Here is a 23,362-nt window from a genome sequence, read left to right as displayed (position 1 = left end):
ATGTGGCCACATTAGCCAACCACTAGCCACAGCAGTGATGCCTTGGTCACCACTGTAGGAAGTGATTGCCTTAGGTGTTTATTTGCACATCTTTGCCAGAAGAGGAAACATGGAAACCAGCAACAAGCAGCATTTTAGAGGAAATCAGTACACGAGTAAAGTGATTTTTTTTCTTAATTTGAACTTTGCATAGTGTTTTTTGATGAGGTTCAGATTTTGTTGCTGATCCACATTTAATCCACAAAAAAATCCATAATAGAATTTGTTACAGATTTTGAATTATCTACTGAATTTGACAAAGAAAATCTGAAACAAATCTGCAACCGATTTGCAAATAAAATTACATTCTACTGATTTATTTTTTTTTTTTCAAAAACCAGGAGATTTAGCACGGACAGAATTATAGATAAGGTCCTTCCATCTGTTACAAATTGTGGGATGTAATAGGTAGAAATAAATGCTGATATGAGGAGTAGCTGACAGTACCTCAGTGTGGTCTTTCCGTAGGTGTTCTAGCTCATTACTTAAGATCTGCACCTCTGCTTCCAGACAATGTTTCTGCATGTCCAGATCATCGCCGGTTGTCTTTAATTTTTTCATATCGGCTTCTATAGTCAGACGGGTGGCCAGTTCAGCATCATACCTGAGATTTGATTAAAAAAAAGCAAATGAAAACTAAAACACTCACTAAAATATTTATTATACTCAAAAGTACACATTAAATATTAAAAATTTACCAATAACCTTAATTGTTCCATTCTGTGTACACAGCTCCCATGCATAACTATATGTCTCCAGGGTTATAGGCTACAACAGATTGTAGTCATTTCTTAAACGGGTTCTCTGGCCTTGGACTTCAAATCTGTAGTTGTGCTATCCGGTGCCGGGAGCGGGCGGTCATCTGACGTCAGGCCACATTTCGACTAGACGTGTCCAGCCTTGCCCAATTCACTTGTTTTGAGTGAGGCTGCACATGTCTAGTCAGCATGTGACCGTATGTATGCGAACCGCATAATTGTGGTCATGGGCCACTCCTGGAGCCAGCACCGGAGAATCTTCAGTGTGTGAGGACTCACAAGTCTGTAGTCATATAGAGCAGGGGTCCCCAACTCCAGTCCTCAAGGCCCACCAACAGGTCATGTTTTCAGGATTTCCTTTGCATTGCACAGGTGATGCAATTATTACCTGGGCAAGACTAAGGAAATCCTGAAAACATGACCTGTTGGTGGGCCTTGAGGACTGGAGTTGGGGACCCCTGATATAGAGTGACTGCAGACTTTTACCCCAAGCCTATTTTACAACAAACAAGCTAGGATCCATAGTGATCCTATGCCATTTTAAGCACAGAATTAGATGTCTGTGTGTTCTAACCTTTCCAATCCCATTTATGGGCTTCTGTAATATTGTTTTTTTTTTGCCATGTAAAAATGAGGTAGTGTCTACGTATGAGAATCTTAGCTCATGTCTGATCGATGTAATAAAAGTGAGTCATCAACAATCTCGTTAATTAGAAAAAATAATAAAAATGAAACAAGAACAATAACAAAGAAAACTATTCATTATCCCCAAGTCTAGACTTGGAGAGTGCAGACCAAATAGCATACAGCCATAGATGTAATGGATGCTCTTGAGAAAAAGCTATGAGAAGATGATGGCCACTCACTTCGCTTTTAAGCCATCCACTCGTAGTTTTGTGTTGTCGATGTCCAAGTGGAGCCCAGAGTTTGTCAGCTTTGCGCTGTTTATCTTCAAGAAACAAAAATGATGTGATAAATTGCAGAATATAAATATTATAAACCTCTTGTCTCATCTTATCTATCTTAAATACTCAACCACAAAGGGCAATGAGACCTTTTCGACTTCAATCCTTGACCCAAAGCCGATCTGTAAGTAAACCTATGCAACAGTTTTAAAATGGTCTTTATTGACCATGGAATAAGAATAAACGCACTTAATTTGAGTTTCCTCTGCATTTGACCACACACATTTCCTCTCCTTTTAGCAAAAACACCAACAATGATGGAAAGTAATGGCAATTGTAGGGACATCTAACGCTCAGTAATAGTCCTGTTGCTAAAACATACAGTATATTGATTGAAAATATGTATATATGTCATTATGAACTAGCCAATAGGGTGCATCTGTTCTATAACTTAATTTTTCTACTGCTGTCAGTCCCTGGATCATTAACACCTCAGGGAATTTGACCTGGTATCAAAAAAATCTGTTTAAATAGGTTGCCAAAAACTTTAATATTGATGGCTCATCTTTAGGTCCTGTAAAGTGGCCGAGAGCGGTAGTAATAATAATAATAATAATTTTTATTTATATAGCGCCAACATATTCCGCAGCACTTTACAATTAAGCGGGGACATGTACAGACAATAAATTCAGTACAAGTTAAGACAATTTAAACAGTGACATTAGGGGTGAGGTCCCTGCTCGCAAGCTTACAATCTACAAGGAAATGGGGGGGGGACACAATAGGTTAAAAGTGCTTGTTATTTCAGTTCTGGCACTTATAATAAATAGGGATTTTCATATAAAGCTGCATGATCCGGTCATCAGCCCGTGTGTTTAAGTGCAATAGTCAAGTATCAAGTGCAGTTATCGTGTGCATGGAGGGTGTGGAGACAGATGAATAGTAGGGTGCAGATTCACATGCAGATAATATTTGGAGGGAACAGGACAAAGTTAGTTTACTGAGTAGTTGATGTGGTAGGCTTGTTTGAAGAGACGGGTTTTTAAAGCGCGCTTGAATAAGTCGGGGCTAGGTATCAGTCTGATCGTCTGGGGAAGTGCATTCCAGAGTAGCAAATGAGCTGCTGTCCGGTTGCGCTCTGGCACTTTTCAGACAAGGGGTGTTCCATTCCCAGTGTGCTGTGGGGTGTGGGTTACATCACACTCACTTTAGGACGGAGGTCTCCTCTGTCTCGAAACTTCTGTCTTCAGGAGCCACCGCACATGGTACATGGGACACCAAGTTCTTAGTAACAGTCAAACTTTTACTAAACAGTCCAAGTTCATCAGGTGGGTACAAATGCGATAGGGCACAGTAATTTGCACTTCCTCTCTCCTTAAGGCCCCTTCACATTAAGCGACGCTGCAGCGATACCGACAACGATCCGGATCGCTGCAGCGTCGCTGTTTGGTCGCTGGGGAGCTGTCACACAGACCGCTCTCCAGCGACCAACGATGCCGGTAACCAGGGTAAACATCGGGTAACTAAGCGCAGGGCCGCGCTTAGTAACCCGATGTTTACCCTGGTTACCATCCTAAAAGTAAAAAAAACAAACAGTACATACTTACCTACCGCTGTCTGTCCTCCAGCGCTGTGCTCTGCACTCCTCCTGTACTACTTGCACAGTGAACAAGTCTGTATGATCATGTTCACACACCACCAAGAAACCTGAAGACACAAAATAGAATAGTAAAACCAAAAACACTCAGTTTGAAAAAATGTTGCAGTAATCCGCAAGTGCTAGTAAAAGATGTAAAAAACAGGGTATTTGGTTGATACGTTTTTTGCAAAAAATGTATACTAAGCTGCTCTACCAATCTTCACGGTATACCCTTATCAGAGCAGTCCTAACTAATGTATGCAATCCCTATCTGATGTATTTAAAAACCTGATCATCTGTATATAACCTGTGTGAACAGGGTTCAGAGAGGAAAAATCCATGTGTGCATACAGGGTAGAACAGCTTTTGTGCAGATAGCCCAAGAGGAGTGGTGGAACTCCCCAGTCTTGTAGACACAAGAGAACAATTATGGAAACAGGAACACATGGGCTACTTGCACAGTGAACAAGTCTGTATGATCATGTTCACACACCACCAAGAAACCTGAAGACACAAAATAGAATAGTAAAACCAAAAACACTCAGTTTGAAAAAATGTTGCAGTAATCCGCAAGTGCTAGTAAAAGATGTAAAAAACAGGGTATTTGGTTGATACGTTTTTTGCAAAAAATGTATACTAAGCTGCTCTACCAATCTTCACGGTATACCCTTATCAGAGCAGTCCTAACTAATGTATGCAATCCCTATCTGATGTATTTAAAAACCTGATCATCTGTATATAACCTGTGTGAACAGGGTTCAGAGAGGAAAAAATCCATTTGTGCATACAGGGTAGAACAGCCTTTGTGCAGATAGCCCAAGAGGAGTGGTGGAACTCCCCAGTCTTGTAGACACAAGAGAACAATTATGGAAACAGGAACACATGGGCTACTTGCACAGTGAACAAGTCTGTATGATCATGTTCACACACCACCAAGAAACCTGAAGACACAAAATAGAATAGTAAAACCAAAAACACTCAGATATTTCCTCTCTGAACCCTGTTCACACAGGTTATATACAGATGATCAGGTTTTTAAATACATCAGATAGGGATTGCATACATTAGTTAGGACTGCTCTGATAAGGGTATACCGTGAAGATTGGTAGAGCAGCTTAGTATACATTTTTTGCAAAAAACGTATCAACCAAATACCCTGTATTTTACATCTTTTACTAGCACTTGCGGATTACTGCAACATTTTTTCAAACTGAGTGTTTTTGGTTTTACTATTCTCTTTTGTGTCTTCAGGTTTCTTGGTGGTTTGTGAACATGATCATACAGACTTGTTCACTGTGCAAGTAGCCCATGTGTTCCTGTTTCCATAATTTGTGTGGGTGCTGGCTGTTGAGGTGGCTGATGTTACCTATTCTGAGGATAGGCCACGAATATAAAAATCCTCGACAACGCTTTAACATTTTCTCATGAGTGAGATAAAGAGTTGCTTTACTAGGGACTCATCACCTCTTCTGGCAAACTCGCATTCTGTGTATGGACATTGGTGTCTCATCTCTGTGTAGGTTTGAAGCATATTCGTACAAAAAAACCTTTATATATAAATGTTGTAATCCATGTAAAAACTTGGAGGTAATATTTCTTTTAAAGGCAACACAACAATTTTTTTGCATATAAAAGAAAAAATATTGCAACTTGAATAGTCATGATAAACAAACCTGCGTGTGTTCATAGTTACAGACTGCAAATAAACCTTGTGCAGTCTGATCCTGCAGTCAGATGACTTTATTATTATTATTATTATTATTATTATTAACTTTCCATCTGTTTCTTATTTGTTAGCTTAAAGAAGGGGTTCTTTTCTGAAGACATCCTTTGTCCATATATCCTATTCGGGCATTTGCACATCAAAGATACAGTCCCTGAGTGAAATCCTCCCCTATGAGTGGGAAAGAGATCTGTCCATGGGTCTCCCCTTCTGGTGAACTCGAGCAGTTGTATTACATGAATGTCCATTCACCACATTGATCACAGTATAATACTGCATTCTCCATGTAGCGGACTCTGCATTTTCCTCAAGCAAGTGCCTGACCAAGGCAACGTTCAACCAAATCAATTTTCTGGGGGTGTCAGGAGTCAGTATTTTGAAAAATGTTGTCTGAGATAAGTCGACCCACTTTAACTTACAATTAGTAGCTCAGCAGGATCTAGGAGTGTTTGCAGTGGATTAATCTCTGTACTGTCCAGCTGTTTAACACTGAATATATATTTACTCAAGAACAAAAATAACAGCTCACAACTGGTATTTCTTATAGCTTAGGATCTTAGCATCTTGTATGTCTTGAGTTACACATACACTGATTAAGCAGGTTTTTTAACAGTGAAATATTAGCAATATAACACTATTGCTGGAGGCAGAAACTCATGCCCTATTAAACAATAGTAGTTTATGCAAGATAGACAATGAGCATTATTCAAACAAAGACATTTGATAGGAATATAACTACAGTACAGGATCAGACAGGAGACAGTTTGTTTGCAGTCAGCAATTATAGAGCTGCATAAAGCAAGCCATACACACTATATGTGAAACCAGAACACATGAGCCGTGCGCACAGTGAACAAGCCCGTAGAGACATGTTCACACCACCAAGAGACTTGAAAACACAAAAAAGCACAGTAAAGCCCAAAACACTCAGGACACACAGGAGCCGTTCTGTCCAGCATGTCCACATGGACGTTCCTTTTCTGAATCCTGCTCATACAGGTATTGTACATATGACCAGGTTTTAAATACATCAGATAGGGATTAAATACATTAGCTAGGACTGCTCTGATATGGGTATGCCTTGACGTTTGGTAGAGCGGCTTAATATACATTTTTGCAAAAAACGTATCAACCAAATACCCTGTTTTTTCCATCTTTTTGCCAGCACTTGCTGTCCACTGTGATTTTTTTGCAGAGTGTTTTGGGTTTTACTGTGCTTTTTTGTTTTCATACACACTATATGGCTGTTGGCCGGACAACAATTTGGCCAACAGCTATCTTGGTTCTCGCTCCCATACACAGGAAAACTTGCTCAGCTGTTCTCTAAGAAAATGTTGCTAACAGACATCTCCCCCAACCATCAGTAGCAGGGCCGGCTTCAGGCTTTTGTGAGGTTCCCAGCGAAAGTGGGCCACTTTAACATATACTACAATTCATGATGCACAGATACAGCAGAGAAATATAGGTATAGTACAATGCCAAAGATCAATAATGTCTTACATTACATGAGTATATCACTCATGTAATGTAAGACATTAGTGACATCTTTTGTAAATTCTACAATAGCTCAGAAATGTTGCTCCACATAGAATAATGAGCCCTATATATTGATCCATACAGTATTTCCACCACATAGTGCTCCATACAAAATAATGATCCCCATATATTGCTCCATTCTGTTTAATGATGATGGGCCCCTGTTGTGAATTCTGTGGCAGAGCTCCCTCCTGTGGTCACAAGTGGTACTTCTGCTGATTCTCTCTGTGAGCTTCCGTTGGTGGAGGGAAGTGGTACTGCGGCTTCTGAGTTTCCTCCCTCAGGTGAGGTGGTGAGGTCGTTAGGTGCTGCTCTACTTAACTCCACCTAGTGCTTTGATCCTGGCTTCCTGTCAATGTTCCAGTATTGGACTTGTTTTCCTCCTGGATCGTTCCTGTGGCCTGCTGCTCTGCATAGCTAAGTTTTCCTTTGCTATTTTGTTTGTTTTTTTTCTGTCCAGCTTATCTATTTGTTTGCTGGAAGCTCTGGGACGCAGAGGGTGTACCTCCGTGCCGTTAGTTCGGTACGGAGGGTCTTTTTGCCCCCTTTGCGTGGTTTTTAGGGTTTGTGTTGACCACAAAGTTACCTTTCCTATCCTCGCTCTGTTCAGAAAGTCGGGCCTCACTTTGCTAAATCTATTTCATCTCTACGTTTGTCTTTTCATCTTTACTCACAGTCATTATATGTGGGGGGCTGCCTTTTCCTTTGGGGTATTTCTCTGAGGCAAGGTAGGCTTATTTTCTATCTTCAGGCTAGCTAGTTTCTCAGGCTGTGCCGAGTTGCATAGGGAGCGTTAGGCGCAATCCACGGCTGCCTCTAGTGTTTGTTGGAGAGGATCAGGGATGGCGGTCAACAGAGTTCCCACGTCTCAGAGCTCGTTCTATGTTTTTTGGTTATTGTCAGATCACTGTATGTGCTCTGACCTCTATGTCCACTGTGGTACTGAATTGCCTAATCATAACAGGCCCCATATAATTTTCCATACATAAGGGGTTCCATATAATGCTCCAGTATATGATGTGTCCCATAGATTTCTCCATATATAATAGGCCCCATATATTGCTCCATATACAATGAACTCCACATAATGCTCTATACAGTATATCATGGGCCTCATATAATGCTCAATACATAATGGGCCCATGTAATGATCCATACAGAATGGGCCCCATATATTGCTCTATACATAAAATAAAAAAAATGAAATACCTCTCTTTTCTGGCCGCAGGTTCGGTTTCCTAGCGTCGCTGTTTTCCTGCTCTCAGCACTGACTGTTCAGAGCAGAGGGCGCACAGTATTGACATATTTGCGTCCTCTGACCTGAAATGTCAGAGTAAGAAGACGTGGAAGACGCCACAACGGAGGAAAAGGGAGAGTAAATATTGGAAGTACTGGGGCCCTGAGCAAGCAAGGGGGGGGTTTGTGTGAGGCCCACTCGCAGGCACTCGTACCAGGCTCCCACAGCACACCGGTGTCCCCAACGGCGAGTGCCCCCCCGCCTGCTCAGAGCCCCGGTACTTGCCTTGGTGCTGATACCGGCCCTGATCATTCAGCTGCACTGATGAAAACTAAATCTCCGAGCACTAAAAAATACTCGGAGGTCACCCGAGCATGTTCGAGAAATCTAGAGTAACGAGTATATTTGCTCATCACTAATTATTTTCTGAAAAAAAAGGTGTAGATTCCCCGATATTTTGTTAACAAGCAGAGAGAAACCAGACAGCTGGGGGCAGATGTTTATAGCCTAGGAAGGGGGTAAAACATATGGAGCTTCCCAGGCTGTTAATATCTGCTCATAGCTGTATACTTACCCTTTACTGGTTATTAAAATGAGGGACTCCACCCCCAAAAAAAGACATAGGGACTCCCTATAATTACTAACCAGCAAAGTCTCATGTTAAAATCACATTGCAAATCGATCGCATTCGCATGTATATCAGATGTCATTCGGATGCTAGGTGTTAAAAATCAGATTGTACTCGCATGACACTTGTTCCACATTTCTGGACCAAAATCGGACCGTTTTTGTTTTTTACTGTTATGGGTATGATCACCATTACTCTCTTGGCTATTAACTCTAATTAACAGAGATAGCATATGACAACAAATATTTGTTTTCTTGGATTTTTTTCAGAGAATATGAATTATATAACACCAAAACTTTTTCTCCACTCATGGTTAGTGGTTGGATGATGCCATTTATTGTCAAACTACTGTGTTTTCTCTTTTTAAATCATAATGACAACCAAAAACATCCAAATGACCATGATCAAAATTTCACATATCCTGGTGATTTTGTCCTGATAACATGCACAGAAGTTGACACAAATGGGCTTGAATGGCTACTAAAGGTAAAATCCTCACCTGTGACCTGTTTGCTTGTAATCAGTATGTGTGCATAAAAGCTGTGTGAGTTTCTGGGATCCAGACAGACTCTTGCATCTTTCATCCAGGCACTGACGTTTCTGGATTGTGAGTCATGGGGAAAGCAAAAGAATTGTCAACGGATCTACGAGAAAAGGTAGTTGAACTGTATAAAACATGAAAAAGATACAACAAGATATCCAAGGAATTGATAAGGCCAGTCAGCAGCGTTGAAACTGTGATTTACAAATGCAAAATCAGGGGCTCTGTAAAAACAAAACCACGGTCAGGTAGACCAACAGAAATGTCATCCACAACTGCCAAGAAAATTGTTTGGAATGCAAAGAAAAACCCACAATTAGCATCAGCTTAAATACAGGACTCTCTGAAAACTAGCAGTGTGGCTTTTTCAAGATGCACAATAAGGAGTAAGGAGGCACTTGAAGAAAAATGGGCTGCATAGTCGAGTCGCCAGAAGAAAGCCATTACTGTGCAAATACCACAAAGTATCTCGCCTGCAATACGCACAACAAGCCTCAAAACTTCTGGAACAAGGTAATGTGGAGTGACGATGCAAAACTTAACTTTTTAGTTACAACCATAAACGTTACATTTGGAAAGAGGTCAACAAGGCCTATGATGAAAGGAACACCATTCCTACTGTAAATCATGTAAAATTATGTTTTGAGGATGTGTGAGTTACAAAGGTACAGGAAACTTAGTCAAAGTTAAAGGAAAGATGAATGCAGCATGTTATCAGCAAATACTGGAGGCAAATTTGCACTCATCAGCCCAGAAGTTGCACATGGGACGTACTTGGAAGTTCCAACATGACAATGATCCAAAGCACAAGGCCAAGTCGACCTGTGATTGGCTACAGCAGAACAAAGTGAAGGTTCTGGAGTGGCCATCTCAGTCTCCTGACCTCAATATCATTGAGCCACTCTGGGGAGATCTCAAGCGCGCAGTTCATGCTAGACAGCCCTGAAATTTACAGGAACTGGAGGCTTTTTGCAAGAAGAGTGGGCAGCTTTACTGTGGCACCCCTAGGGGTATTTGCCATAAAAATAGTTACTGACACTAGACACAAATACTAAAATAGCAAGACTGCACTACCACCTCTGGCCAGAAGGAGGAGCTCCAGAGACTCCCCTTAATCCATTCTGGTCTGAGAGAAGAAATGGCAGTTGGGCTAAGGAGCTGATAGTGAGAGGTCATACAGCTGAATTTCTAACAGCCCTATGACGGTTTCCAGGCCCAAATCACCGGCCTGAGGAGAAGAGGGACAGAGAAAAGGGACATTGTGAGAACCGGGTAGCATTAATCACTACCCAGAACAGGCGCAAAGACGGATACCGGATCCGTGGCTGTATTCATTATATATAATACAGCAACCGGAAAAACGTGAGGTGATATCAGCTTCACTAGGGCCGGACGCAGCAACAGACACAGAGTTCAGCGGTACTCCCGGAGGGGGTAAGCCGATAAAAGGACTCGGGTTGCCCGTCGAACCAGGACCCGGAGGGGACAGATTGGGCCGGCAGCCAGTTCACATACAGCAGCAGGGCCACACAGAAATTGCGCACAATAAGAGGCGAAGACCCCGGCAGGGTCAAAGTAACTCAGAGTTCCCATACAGACTCCGGTGACAGGACTGGTTGTAAATCCTTTTATGTTAAAGTAAACTGGTTAAACGTTTCAGTGCCTCAGTCTTTCATTTGGACAATAGCCATCTATCCAGGATCGGGATCATCGCCGCTGGGAGAACCTGCTGCTGATCAAGTAATTGCCTGTCCCCTCACGATACCCCTTACACTGTGCATTGCCTGAGGCCACAGCACCGGGTCAAGCCACCCGTGACATCCCCCTCAAGAGACAGACCCCATTGGTCCGGTGCTGGGTATCCCGGTCTCTTGGGCGTCACAATTGGCGTCACGAACAGGATCTAGCCAGCCCGTATACCGGGTATTGTGTGCCGTGATTGGAGCCCAAAACTGTGAAAACTTGGATGAAAAATCTTGAAAATTGACTTTATTAAAGAAAAATCCATTCCCCATTGAAAACTATTGAAAGTGACTTTTCCCCATTGGTTATAATGGAGTAAAGATGGCCGCCATCCCCTGAGGTAATCACTTCATAACCGTTAGGCACGAGACTGTTAATTGAGCTACGCCATCACCTGAGCCCCAGTCTAACTGAAAAACTTCAGAATCCGCCATTACAGAGCGCGGTGGGTGGGAGCAGCAGGGGGCGTGTCATTGTGGGCGGCACCAAGCTGAGCGCTCTGACATCAGAGCAAGGGGAAAATCGATCCTGCTGCACAGCGGAACGAATCTACACTATCCCGACGGAAGCGGAGGACCGGAAGGGTCCGGATTAACTAAGGGGGCACAGTATGTCGCAGCACGGAGACGCCGCAGCACCCGGCGACGCTAATGCAGCTGAAAGACAGAGTGTCGATAGAGAGTCCGGTAGCGCAGCGGTGCAAGGAGTGTCGCCCATCATGCCGGTGCTGATGCCATATACCCCGGGTGGCCCATGGCTTCCAATGTATGAAGGTGAGCCTAATACCCTTGACGATTTCAGAGAAAAGATGCTGGCCCATTTTGACATGTTCCCTGTGGGTGAAGTTCAGCGTGTTAGTCTCCTGATGATGCAGTTAAGTGGCCATGCTAAGCGAGAAGTCACAGCATGGGCAGCTGATCTAAAAGGCACTGTTGAACGCATATTTGCTGGATTAAAAGCTACATTTGAAACCACTGCCAGCAGCAAAGCTAAAGTACGATTCTTTAATTGCAAACAAAAAGTTAATGAGGGCGTGAGAGACTTTGCCTTAAACCTGCAGGAAGCCCTTAAATCACTTACACTGGCTGAACCCATTTTTAACACCGGAGCGGATAAACTGCTAAGAGATCAATTTATTGAGGGACTCTACACCCCTTCTCACCGGGGGCATGTGAGCATGCTTGTTTTTAAGAACCCTGAATTTACATTTGCCCAATTAAAGGAGAGCGTTATACGTCTCCAGCTGGCAGAGGCACCTCGGGATCAGGAGCCTGCGCAACTCATGGCAGAGGCTCCTCAACAACATGGAGTAGCAGTGACATCAGCTATGTCCGGGGCCATTGCTAAGCCCCTGGGGCCCAGTACTAATGAGGCTCTTCAACAAAAGCTTGACTCTTTAACTGATGTTGTTGCTTCAATGGCTAAAACCATGCAGGAGATGAGAGGACCCAAGATGGAGTTGTCAAACCGTAGAGAAGGTGTTCCATGGATGAGACCCCGGAGATACCCGACATGGAGAGGACGACCCCGCGACCGCTACCAACCGGATGGACAGCCCATTTGCCGCCGTTGCCAGCAGCCAGGCCACTTTGCACGAGATTGTGATTTAAACGGGAATCCCCTGGGAATGCGGGCCGCTTCGCAGGAATGAACTTTCAAGGCCCAACACCCTGGCACGACAGGTACATCGGAGGACGACCCATTATCCCTATCGTGCTGGACGGAATGCCCCTCAACGCTTTGCTGGACACAGGTTCCCAGATTTCATCTATACCGTATATCCTTTATAAGAGGTACTGGGCTGATGCAGATATTGATAAAGGGCCCTCTGATGTTGAACTAGATATATGGGCCAGTAATGGTAAGTTGGTACCGAAACTAGGATTCAGGGAGATGACCATAAAGATTGGTAAAGTAGATTTGAAGAAACAGGGTATAATTGTTGTTGATGTTGACCGGCGGAACTGTGAACCAACTGTATTGATAGGAATGAATGTGTTAGAGAACTGCTTTTCCGAAGTCATTTCTGTCTTACAGCAAATTGCTGAAACTGCCCAATCCTGCCAGCAGAGAGTTCTCCAGAGGGAAATAAAAGTATTGATGTTAAGGCAACAGGTAGAAGTTGCAGGTGGAGAAATCGGCAGTGTGAGGGTAAGTGATTCAACGTCTATTGTAATCCCACCAAAAACAGAAATGCTGGTATGGTGTAGAGCAGCCATTGGTACTAAGGGACGAGATTATCAAGCCTTAATAGAACCAGTGTACACCGACAGCAGGCCCACTATACTCACAGCACGAGGGATAGTCGAGGTACACCGGGGACGAGTGCCGGTACGACTTTTGAACTGTGGAGAGCAAGAGGTCACTTTGCCAAGGTATGCTACAATGGCAAAGCTATATACTGTTGACAACAATGCCATCACAACCATTGAGCCCTTAGAACCAACCTGTCAGGTGGAAGGCAATGGCTCAGATGGAGAAATGGAGGATTGGTGCCAACAGCTACACGTGGGCATAAATTCAACACCTACCCATCAAAAACAAGGGGTGTATAGGCTAGTGACGGAATATGAACAAGTCTTCAGTAAACACCCATTGGACTTCGGACAGATAGAAGGGGTAGAACACACAATCCCCACAGGTGACCATCCCCCAATAAAAGAAAGATATAGACCCATACCGCCCGCTCACTATCAATGTGCAAAAGATATGCTGAGGGAAATGAAACAGGCCGGGGTAATAAGAGACAGCTGTAGCCCCTGGGCGGCCCCTCTAGTGATTGTCAAAAAAAAAGATGGAACTATGAGAATGTGCGTAGACTACCGTCAGATTAATAACATCACCCATAAAGATGCCTACCCTTTGCCTAGGATAGAAGAGTCCTTGACTGCTTTGAAATCTGCTAATTATTTTTCCACCTTAGACTTAACAAGCGGGTATTGGCAAGTCCCTGTGGCTGAGAGAGATAAGGAAAAGACGGCATTCACCACACCAATGGGTCTAAGTGAATTTAATCGCATGCCTGTTATGTTTGCTAATGACAGGTGTAATGAAGGCAATCCAGAAACACAGTGTGCTTAGCGATCAGAGCGCACACAGTGATCTGACAAATACCCAAAAATACAAGAACGAGCTCTGAGACGTGGAAACTCTGTAGACTGCACACCTGATCCTATCCTAAACACAACTAAAAGCGGCTGTGGATTGCGCCTAACAACTACCTAGGCAACTCGGCACAGCCTAAGAAACTAGCTAGCCTGAAGATAGAAAAATAGGCCTGACTTGCCCCAGAGAAATTCCCCAAAGGAAAAGGCAGCCCCCCACATATAATGACTGTGAGTAAGATGAAAAGACAAAACGTAGGGATGAAATAGATTCAGCAAAGAGGGGCCCGATATTCTAGGACAGAGCGAGGACAGTAAAGCGAACTTTGCAGTCTACAAAAAACCCTAAAGCAAAACCACGCAAAGGGGGCAAAAAAAACCCACCGTGCCGAACTAACGGCACGGCGGTACACCCTTTGCGTCTCAGAGCTTCCAGCAAAACAAAAGACAAGCTGGACAGAAAAAAAGCAACAAAAAAGCAAAAGGCACTTAGCTATACAGAGCAGCAGGTCACAGGAACAATCAGGAGAAGCTCAGATCCAACACTGAAACATTGACAAGGAGCAAGGATAGCAGCATCAGGCGGAGTTAAGTAATGAAGCAGTTAACGAGCTCACCAGAACACCTGAGGGAGGAAGCTCAGAAGCTGCAGTACCACTTGTGACCACAGGAGTGAATTCAGCCACAGAATTCACAACAGTACCCCCCCCTTGAGGAGGGGTCACCGAACCCTCACCAGAGCCCCCAGGCCGACCAGGATGAGCCGCATGAAAGGCACGAACAAGATCGGAAGCATGAACATCAGAGGCAAAAACCCAGGAATTATCTTCCTGAGCATAACCCTTCCATTTAACCAGATACTGGAGTTTCCGTCTAGAAACACGAGAATCCAAAATCTTCTCCACAATATACTCCAATTCCCCTTCCACCAAAACCGGGGCAGGAGGCTCAACAGATATAACCATAGGTGCCACGTATCTCCGCAACAACGACCTATGGAATACATTATGTATGGAAAAGGAGTCTGGGAGGGTCAAACGAAAAGACACAGGATTGAGAACCTCAGAAATCCTATACGGACCAATAAAACGAGGTTTAAATTTAGGAGAGGAAACCTTCATAGGAATATGACGAGAAGGTAACCAAACCAGATCCCCAACACGAAGTCGGGGACCCACACGACGTCTGCGATTAGCGAAAAGTTGAGCTTTCTCCTGGGACAAGATCAAATTGTCCACTACCTGAGTCCAGATCTGCTGCAACCTATCCACCATAGAATCCACACCAGGACAGTCCGAAGACTCAACCTGTCCTGAAGAGAAACGAGGATGGAACCCAGAATTGCAAAAAAATGGAGAAACCAAGGTAGCCGAGCTGGCCCGATTATTAAGGGCGAACTCAGCCAACGGCAAAAAGGACACCCAATCATCCTGGTCTGCAGAAACAAAACATCTCAGATATGTTTCCAAGGTCTGATTGGTTCGTTCGGTCTGGCCATTAGTCTGAGGATGGAAAGCCGAGGAAAAGGATAGGTCAATGCCCATCCTACCACAAAAGGCTCGCCAAAACCTTGAAACAAACTGGGAACCTCTGTCAGAAACAATATTCTCAGGAATGCCATGCAACCGAACCACATGCTGAAAGAACAAAGGTACCAAATCAGAGGAGGAAGGCAATTTAGCCAAGGGCACCAGATGGACCATTTTAGAAAAGCGATCACAGACCACCCAAATGACTGACATCTTTTGAGAAACGGGAAGGTCAGAAATGAAATCCATCGAAATATGTGTCCAAGGCCTCTTTGGGACCGGCAAGGGCAAAAGCAACCCACTGGCACGAGAACAGCAGGGCTTAGCCCTAGCACAAATCCCACAGGACTGCACAAAAGTACGTACATCCCGTGACAGAGATGGCCACCAGAAGGATCTAGCCACTAACTCTCTGGTACCAAAGATTCCAGGATGACCAGCCAACACCGAACAATGAAGTTCAGAGATAAGTTTATTAGTCCACCTATCAGGGACGAACAGTTTCTCTGCTGGACAACGATCAGGTTTATTAGCCTGAAATTTTTGCAGCACCCGCCGCAAATCAGGGGAGATGGCAGACACAATGACTCCTTCCTTGAGGATACCCGCTGGCTCAGATAAACCCGGAGAGTCGGGCACAAAACTCCTAGACAGAGCATCCGCCTTCACATTTTTAGAGCCCGGAAGGTACGAAATCACAAAGTCGAAGCGGGCAAAAAATAACGACCAACAGGCCTGTCTAGGATTCAAGCGCTTGGCAGACTCGAGATAAGTCAAGTTCTTATGATCAGTCAATACCACCACGCGATGCTTAGCTCCTTCAAGCCAATGACGCCACTCCTCGAATGCCCACTTCATGGCCAGCAACTCTCGATTGCCCACATCATAATTACGCTCAGCGGGCGAAAACTTCCTGGAAAAGAAAGCACATGGTTTCATCACTGAGCAATCAGAACCTCTCTGTGACAAAACCGCCCCTGCTCCAATCTCAGAAGCATCAACCTCGACCTGGAACGGAAGAGAAACATCTGGCTGACACAACACAGGGGCAGAACAAAAACGACGCTTCAACTCCTGAAAAGCTTCCACAGCAGCAGAAGACCAATTAACCAAATCAGCACCCTTCTTGGTCAAATCGGTCAATGGTTTGGCAATGCTAGAAAAATTACAGATGAAGCGACGATAAAAATTAGCAAAGCCCAGGAACTTTTGCAGACTTTTCAGAGATGTCGGCTGAATCCAATCCTGGATGGCTTGGACCTTAACTGGATCCATCTCGATAGTAGAAGGGGTAAAGATGAACCCTAAAAATGAAACTTTCTGCACACCGAAGAGACACTTTGTTCCCTTCACAAACAAAGAGTTAGCACGCAGGACCTGAAAAACCATTCTGACCTGCTTCACATGAGACTCCCAATCATCTGAGAAGATCAAAATGTCATCCAGGTAAACAATCAGGAATTTATCCAGATACTCACGGAAGATGTCATGCATAAAAGACTGAAACACAGATGGAGCATTGGCAAGTCCGAACGGCATCACTAGATACTCAAAATGACCCTCGGGCGTATTGAATGCAGTTTTCCATTCATCTCCTTGCCTGATTCTCACCAGATTATACGCACCACGAAGATCTATCTTAGTGAACAAACTAGCCCCCTTAATCCGAGCAAACAAGTCAGATAACAATGGCAAGGGATACTGAAATTTAACAGTGATCTTATTAAGAAGGCGGTAATCAATACACGGTCTCAGCGAACCATCCTTCTTGGCTACAAAGAAGAACCCTGCTCCCAGTGGTGATGACGATGGGCGAATATGTCCCTTCTCCAGGGATTCCTTCACATAACTGCGCATAGCGGCGTGTTCGGGCACGGATAAATTAAATAATCGACCTTTAGGGAATTTACTACCAGGAATCAAATTGATAGCACAATCACAATCCCTATGCGGAGGTAGAGCATCGGACTTGGGCTCTTCAAATACATCCTGATAATCAGACAAGAACTCTGGGACCTCAGAAGGGGTGGATGACGAAATCGACAAAAATGGAACATCACCATGTACCCCCTGACAACCCCAGCTGGATACCGACATGGAATTCCAATCCAATACTGGATTATGGGTTTGTAGCCATGGCAACCCCAACACGACCACATCATGCAGATTATGCAACACCAGAAAGCGAATAACTTCCTGATGTGCAGGAGCCATGCACATGGTCAGCTGGGCCCAGTATTGAGGTTTATTCTTGGCCAAAGGTGTAGCATCAATTCCTCTCAATGGAATAGGACACCGCAAAGGCTCCAAGAAAAACCCACAACGTTTAGCATAATCCAAATCCATCAGATTCAGGGCAGCGCCTGAATCCACAAACGCCATGACAGAAAACGACGACAAAGAGCAGATCAAGGTAATGGACAGAAGGAATTTGGACTGTACAGTACCAATGACGGCAGACCTAGCGGACCGCTTAGTGCGCTTAGGACAATCAGAAATAGCATGAGTGGAATCACCACAGTAGAAACACAGACCATTCAGACGTCTGTATTCCTGCCGTTCAACTCTAGTCATAGTCCTATCGCACTGCATAGGCTCAGGTTTAACCTCAGGCAGTACCGCCAAATGGTGCACAGATTTACGCTCGCGCAAGCGTCGACCGATCTGAATGGCCAAAGACAAAGACTCATTCAAACCAGCAGGCATAGGAAATCCCACCATGACATCCTTAAGAGCCTCAGAGAGACCCTTTCTGAACAAAGCTGCCAGCGCAGATTCATTCCACTGAGTGAGTACTGACCATTTCCTAGATTTCTGACAGTATACTTCTATATCATCCTGACCCTGGCACAAAGCCAGCAAATTTTTCTCAGCCTGATCCACTGAATTAGGCTCATCGTACAGCAATCCGAGCGCCAGGAAAAACGCATCGACACTACTCAATGCAGGGTCTCCTGGCGCAAGAGAAAATGCCCAGTCTTGAGGGTCGCCGCGCAAAAAAGAAATAATAATCAAAACCTGTTGAATAGGATTACCAGAAGAATGAGGTTTCAAGGCCAGAAATAGCTTACAATTATTTTTGAAACTTAGAAACTTAGTTCTATCTCCAAAAAACAAATCAGGAATAGGAATTCTTGGTTCTAACATAGATTTCTGATCAATAGTATCTTGAATTTTTTGTACATTTATAACGAGATTATCCATTGAAGAGCACAGACCCTGAATATCCATGTCCACACCTGTGTCCAGAATCACCCAAATGTCTAGGGGAAAAAAAAAAGTGAACACAGAGCAGAGAAAAAAAAAAATGATGTCAGAACTTTTTCTTTCCCTCTATTGAGAATCATTAGTTTGGCTCCTTGTACTGTTATGTTTGCTAATGACAGGTGTAATGAAGGCAATCCAGAAACACAGTGTGCTTAGCGATCAGAGCGCACACAGTGATCTGACAAATACCCAAAAATACAAGAACGAGCTCTGAGACGTGGAAACTCTGTAGACTGCACACCTGATCCTATCCTAAACACAACTAAAAGCGGCTGTGGATTGCGCCTAACAACTACCTAGGCAACTCGGCACAGCCTAAGAAACTAGCTAGCCTGAAGATAGAAAAATAGGCCTGACTTGCCCCAGAGAAATTCCCCAAAGGAAAAGGCAGCCCCCCACATATAATGACTGTGAGTAAGATGAAAAGACAAAACGTAGGGATGAAATAGATTCAGCAAAAAGGGGCCCGATATTCTAGGACAGAGCGAGGACAGTAAAGCGAACTTTGCAGTCTACAAAAAACCCTAAAGCAAAACCACGCAAAGGGGGCAAAAAAAACCCACCGTGCCGAACTAACGGCACGGCGGTACACCCTTTGCGTCTCAGAGCTTCCAGCAAAACAAAAGACAAGCTGGACAGAAAAAAAGCAACAAAAAAGCAAAAGGCACTTAGCTATACAGAGCAGCAGGTCACAGGAACAATCAGGAGAAGCTCAGATCCAACACTGAAACATTGACAAGGAGCAAGGATAGCAGCATCAGGCGGAGTTAAGTAATTAAGCAGTTAACGAGCTCACCAGAACACCTGAGGGAGGAAGCTCAGAAGCTGCAGTACCACTTGTGACCACAGGAGTGAATTCAGCCACAGAATTCACAACACATGCCGTTCGGACTCTGCAATGCATCCGGTACCTTCCAGCGGCTGATGGAATGCTGCCTCGGACACAAGAACTTCGAGACCGTCCTCCTGTACCTAGATGATGTGATCGTCTACTCAAAGACTTACGAACAACACTTAAAAGACTTGGCAGAAGTGTTCGAAGCCTTATCCAGGTATGGCATGAAAATGAAGCCATCCAAATGTCACCTTCTCAAGCCAAAGGTACAGTACCTGGGACACATCGTGAGTTCGGAGGGAGTAGCACCGGATCCCGAGAAAATAACCGCCATAAGGGATTGGCCGAGACCTACCAGCGCAAAAGAAGTGAGGCAATTCCTGGGATTGGTGGGTTACTATCGCAGATTTATAAAAGGATTTACCAAGTTGGCAGCAAGACGCCTTGGTAGGGCAGACGAAGAAACCTTCAAACCGAAACCCTCCTTTCCAGTGGAACGACGAAAGGGAAGACTCCTTTGAACAACTAAAGAAGGCACTAACCGGAGAAGAGGTTCTGGCATACCCAGATTACCATCAACCTTTCATCCTCTACACCGATGCCAGTAATGTGGGACTAGGAGCGGTGCTGTCACAAAAGCAAGAAGGTCGGGAGAAAGTCATCGCCTTTGCAAGTAGAAAGCTCCGGCCTACTGAAAGAAATCCAGAAAATTATAGCTCCTTCAAATTGGAACTACTGGCAGTAGTTTGGGCTGTGACGGAACGTTTCAAACACTATCTGGCCGCTGCAGAATTTATTGTCTATACTGACAACAATCCGTTGACCCACCTGGACACAGCCAAATTAGGTGCGTTAGAACAGCGATGGATAGCCCGGTTATCTAATTACAACTTCAAGATCAAGTATCGAGCAGGTCGCAAGAATGGAAATGCCGATGCCCTATCCCGGATGCCACACTTGAGAGATGTAGAAGAAGAAACGGGGGAGCTTGAAGAAATTGAACTACCAGCCTTCCATCATCCCAAGGCAAAACATCATCAGTCAAGTACCTATCAGAAACAACAAGAGGTGAATTTTAATCCGTTAGCACACCATAGATGGGCTGACACCCAAGACAGCAATCCGGCTGTGAAGTTGGTGAAGGAACTGTTAACTGAGCAAAGTGCATATCCCGATGAGGATGCCCCAGAAGAGACGCATCAACTCTGGAAAGAAAGAGGCAAAATGTTCCTGTATCAAGGGAAGCTCTGTAGAAGGTACACCAATCCGAAAACACATGCATTGGTTTGGCAGATTATCGTGCCTAAACAAGATGTCAAGATGGTCCTCGAAGCTTACCATAATGGTGCTGGTCACTTTGGTTGGAAAAAGTTAGAAGTACTTCTAAGAGAAAGATTTTATTGGTTCGGGATGAGAAAATCAGTCGAACAGTGGTGCAGAAATTGTGGCCCGTGCAACCTCAGAAGAAACGATCAAAAGAACCAAAGAGCACCACTGCAGCCCATAATCACCAAACAACCACTTGAACTTGTAGCTGTAGACCACGTGAAGTTAATACCAAGTCGGTCCGGCTATGTCTATACCTTGACCATCGTGGACCATTATTCACGCTTCTTGGTAGTAGTACCCGTAAAAGATCTGACAGCAAAAACAGCAGCCAAAGCGTTCCAAACGTACTTTTGTAGACCCCATGGATATCCGGAACAGGTTCTCACCGACCAAGGTACAGCCTTTGAATCAGAGATCTTCAGAGAATTCTGTAATATGTATGGTTGCAAAAAGATCAGGACGACGGCCTATCATCCACAAACAAACGGCTTATGCGAGAAGATGAACCATATTGTAATAGACCTACTAAAGACTTTACCTGAGACAGAAAGGAATCAATGGCCAGAGAAATTGCCTGACTTGGTGGATCTGTATAATCATGTCCCGGTGAGCTCCACCAACTGCACCCTAGCTTATCATATGCGTGCAAGACCCGGCCAATTACCAATCGATCTAGAAATGGGAATTCTGAAACCAGACGCAGAAGTTCAAGACTCCAATTGGGATATCATATGGCAAAAGCAGTATCGCCAAGTGCAAGAGAGTGTGGAAAGAAGCCTTCAGCAAACTAGAGAAAGACAAGAGCGAACTTTCAACCAGAATGCTCTAGCGACCCCATTAAGACCGGGTGACCAAGTGCTCAAGAGAAATCGTCGAACCAATAAACTGGACAATCAGTGGGAAGCCGTACCCTACACAGTTTTACCAACAAGAGTGGATAATCCTAAAATGTGTCTCATTAGCAAAAACGGAGGCTTAACATCTGTACTAGTGTCAAGAGACAATCTTAAATTATGTCCGGAAGCATTGAAAGAGCCAGACGTTGTCCAGCCAGAACCAGAAGTTATTCAACCCATACAGGTTCAACCAGTAAAGGAAAAAGAAGAGGAAGTGTATCACACCTGTATAGGAGACTTTCCCAAAACCCTACTAACATACCATGGTGCAGTAGTGGTTCCCATGGTGGCCTTTTATCCAACACCGAACCCAATACCAGAAGTCCCAAGACAGGAAGAGGCTGACCCCGTACTACAGGAGGTTCCAGGCCAGGAAGAACAGATTCCTGAAAAGAGTAATCCCATTCACGGTGGATTTGCCAACTCCATAGTTATGGAATTATCTTTAGCAGAGCGGGCAGATACTACATCCGCAGTAGACAGTAGTACTCCACATGAAGAGATACCGCTATTACGTAGATCACAGCGTAGTACCCAGGGTCAATTACCGGCCAGGTATGCAGATTACCAACTATAAAGCTCATAATGTGAATTGTATATATGTTATGCCGTATATAGTTAAACAGAAAATGTAGTATAGTCATTGTTATCAGTCTGCAACGTTTAAGCCCAGTACCTACAGAGACTTGTCTGTATGAACTTCTTGCATATTCTTGAACTTGTTATCAGCCCGGAGGCACTAAATCAAAGCTCCGGAAAGACTGCTTTTTGAACTTTGCTTTTTGCTCTTTTTGAACTTTCTTTAGACTTTATATTGAGTACCTTCAAGGGTAGAACTGTATTAATGGATGCTATTTGAAGTGACTTTTTACAGAACTCTATTTTTGTTTCCTTGAGTGGTTTTTGTAACTTTTCATTTTTAAGACTCTGTACCTATTAATTGTTATTTCAAAATGTTATCGTCCCACAGTCCCGGAGTACTGTTCTTAACTAAGGGGGAATGTGGCACCCCTAGGGGTATTTGCCATAAAAATAGTTACTGACACTAGACACAAATACTAAAATAGCAAGACTGCACTACCACCTCCGGCCAGAAGGAGGAGCTCCAGAGACTCCCCTTAATCCATTCTGGTCTGAGAGAAGAAATGGCAGTTGGGCTAAGGAGCTGATAGTGAGAGGTCATACAGCTGAATTTCTAACAGCCCTATGACGGTTTCCAGGCCCAAATCACCGGCCTGAGGAGAAGAGGGACAGAGAAAAGGGACATTGTGAGAACCGGGTAGCATTAATCACTACCCAGAACAGGCGCAAAGACGGATACCGGATCCGTGGCTGTATTCATTATATATAATACAGCAACCGGAAAAACGTGAGGTGATATCAGCTTCACTAGGGCCGGACGCAGCAACAGACACAGAGTTCAGCCGTACTCCCGGAGGGGGTAAGCCGATAAAAGGACTCGGGTTGCCCGTCGAACCAGGACCCGGAGGGGACAGATTGGGCCGGCAGCCAGTTCACATACAGCAGCAGGGCCACACAGAAATTGCGCACAATAAGAGGCGAAGACCCCGGCAGGGTCAAAGTAACTTAGAGTTCCCATACAGACTCCGGTGACAGGACTGGTTGTAAATCCTTTTATGTTAAAGTAAACTG

The 23,362-nt window shown here is 44.2% G+C and overlaps 1 protein-coding gene across 9 annotated transcripts in view; it reads right to left on the bottom strand.

The window, feature by feature from the left end:
• LOC138664668 (keratin, type I cytoskeletal 13-like) overlaps window positions 1–23,362 on the bottom strand; it is an 87,258-nt gene that overhangs the window by 40,013 nt on the left and 23,883 nt on the right. For all 9 annotated transcript variants that reach the window (XM_069751569.1, XM_069751573.1, XM_069751570.1 and 6 more), the window contains 2 exons: window positions 1,664–1,746; window positions 487–643 (listed from right to left, as the gene is read on the bottom strand). In XM_069751569.1, coding sequence (XP_069607670.1) covers window positions 487–643; window positions 1,664–1,746 — 240 coding nt within the window. The remainder of the gene's footprint in view (window positions 1–486; window positions 644–1,663; window positions 1,747–23,362) is intronic.

The sequence above is a fragment of the Ranitomeya imitator genome, chromosome 2 (assembly GCF_032444005.1).
Source record: "Ranitomeya imitator isolate aRanImi1 chromosome 2, aRanImi1.pri, whole genome shotgun sequence".
Lineage (NCBI taxonomy): Eukaryota > Metazoa > Chordata > Amphibia > Anura > Dendrobatidae > Ranitomeya > Ranitomeya imitator.
Note: the sequence above shows the minus strand (reverse complement) of the source record. Positions and strands in the feature narration are given on the sequence as shown.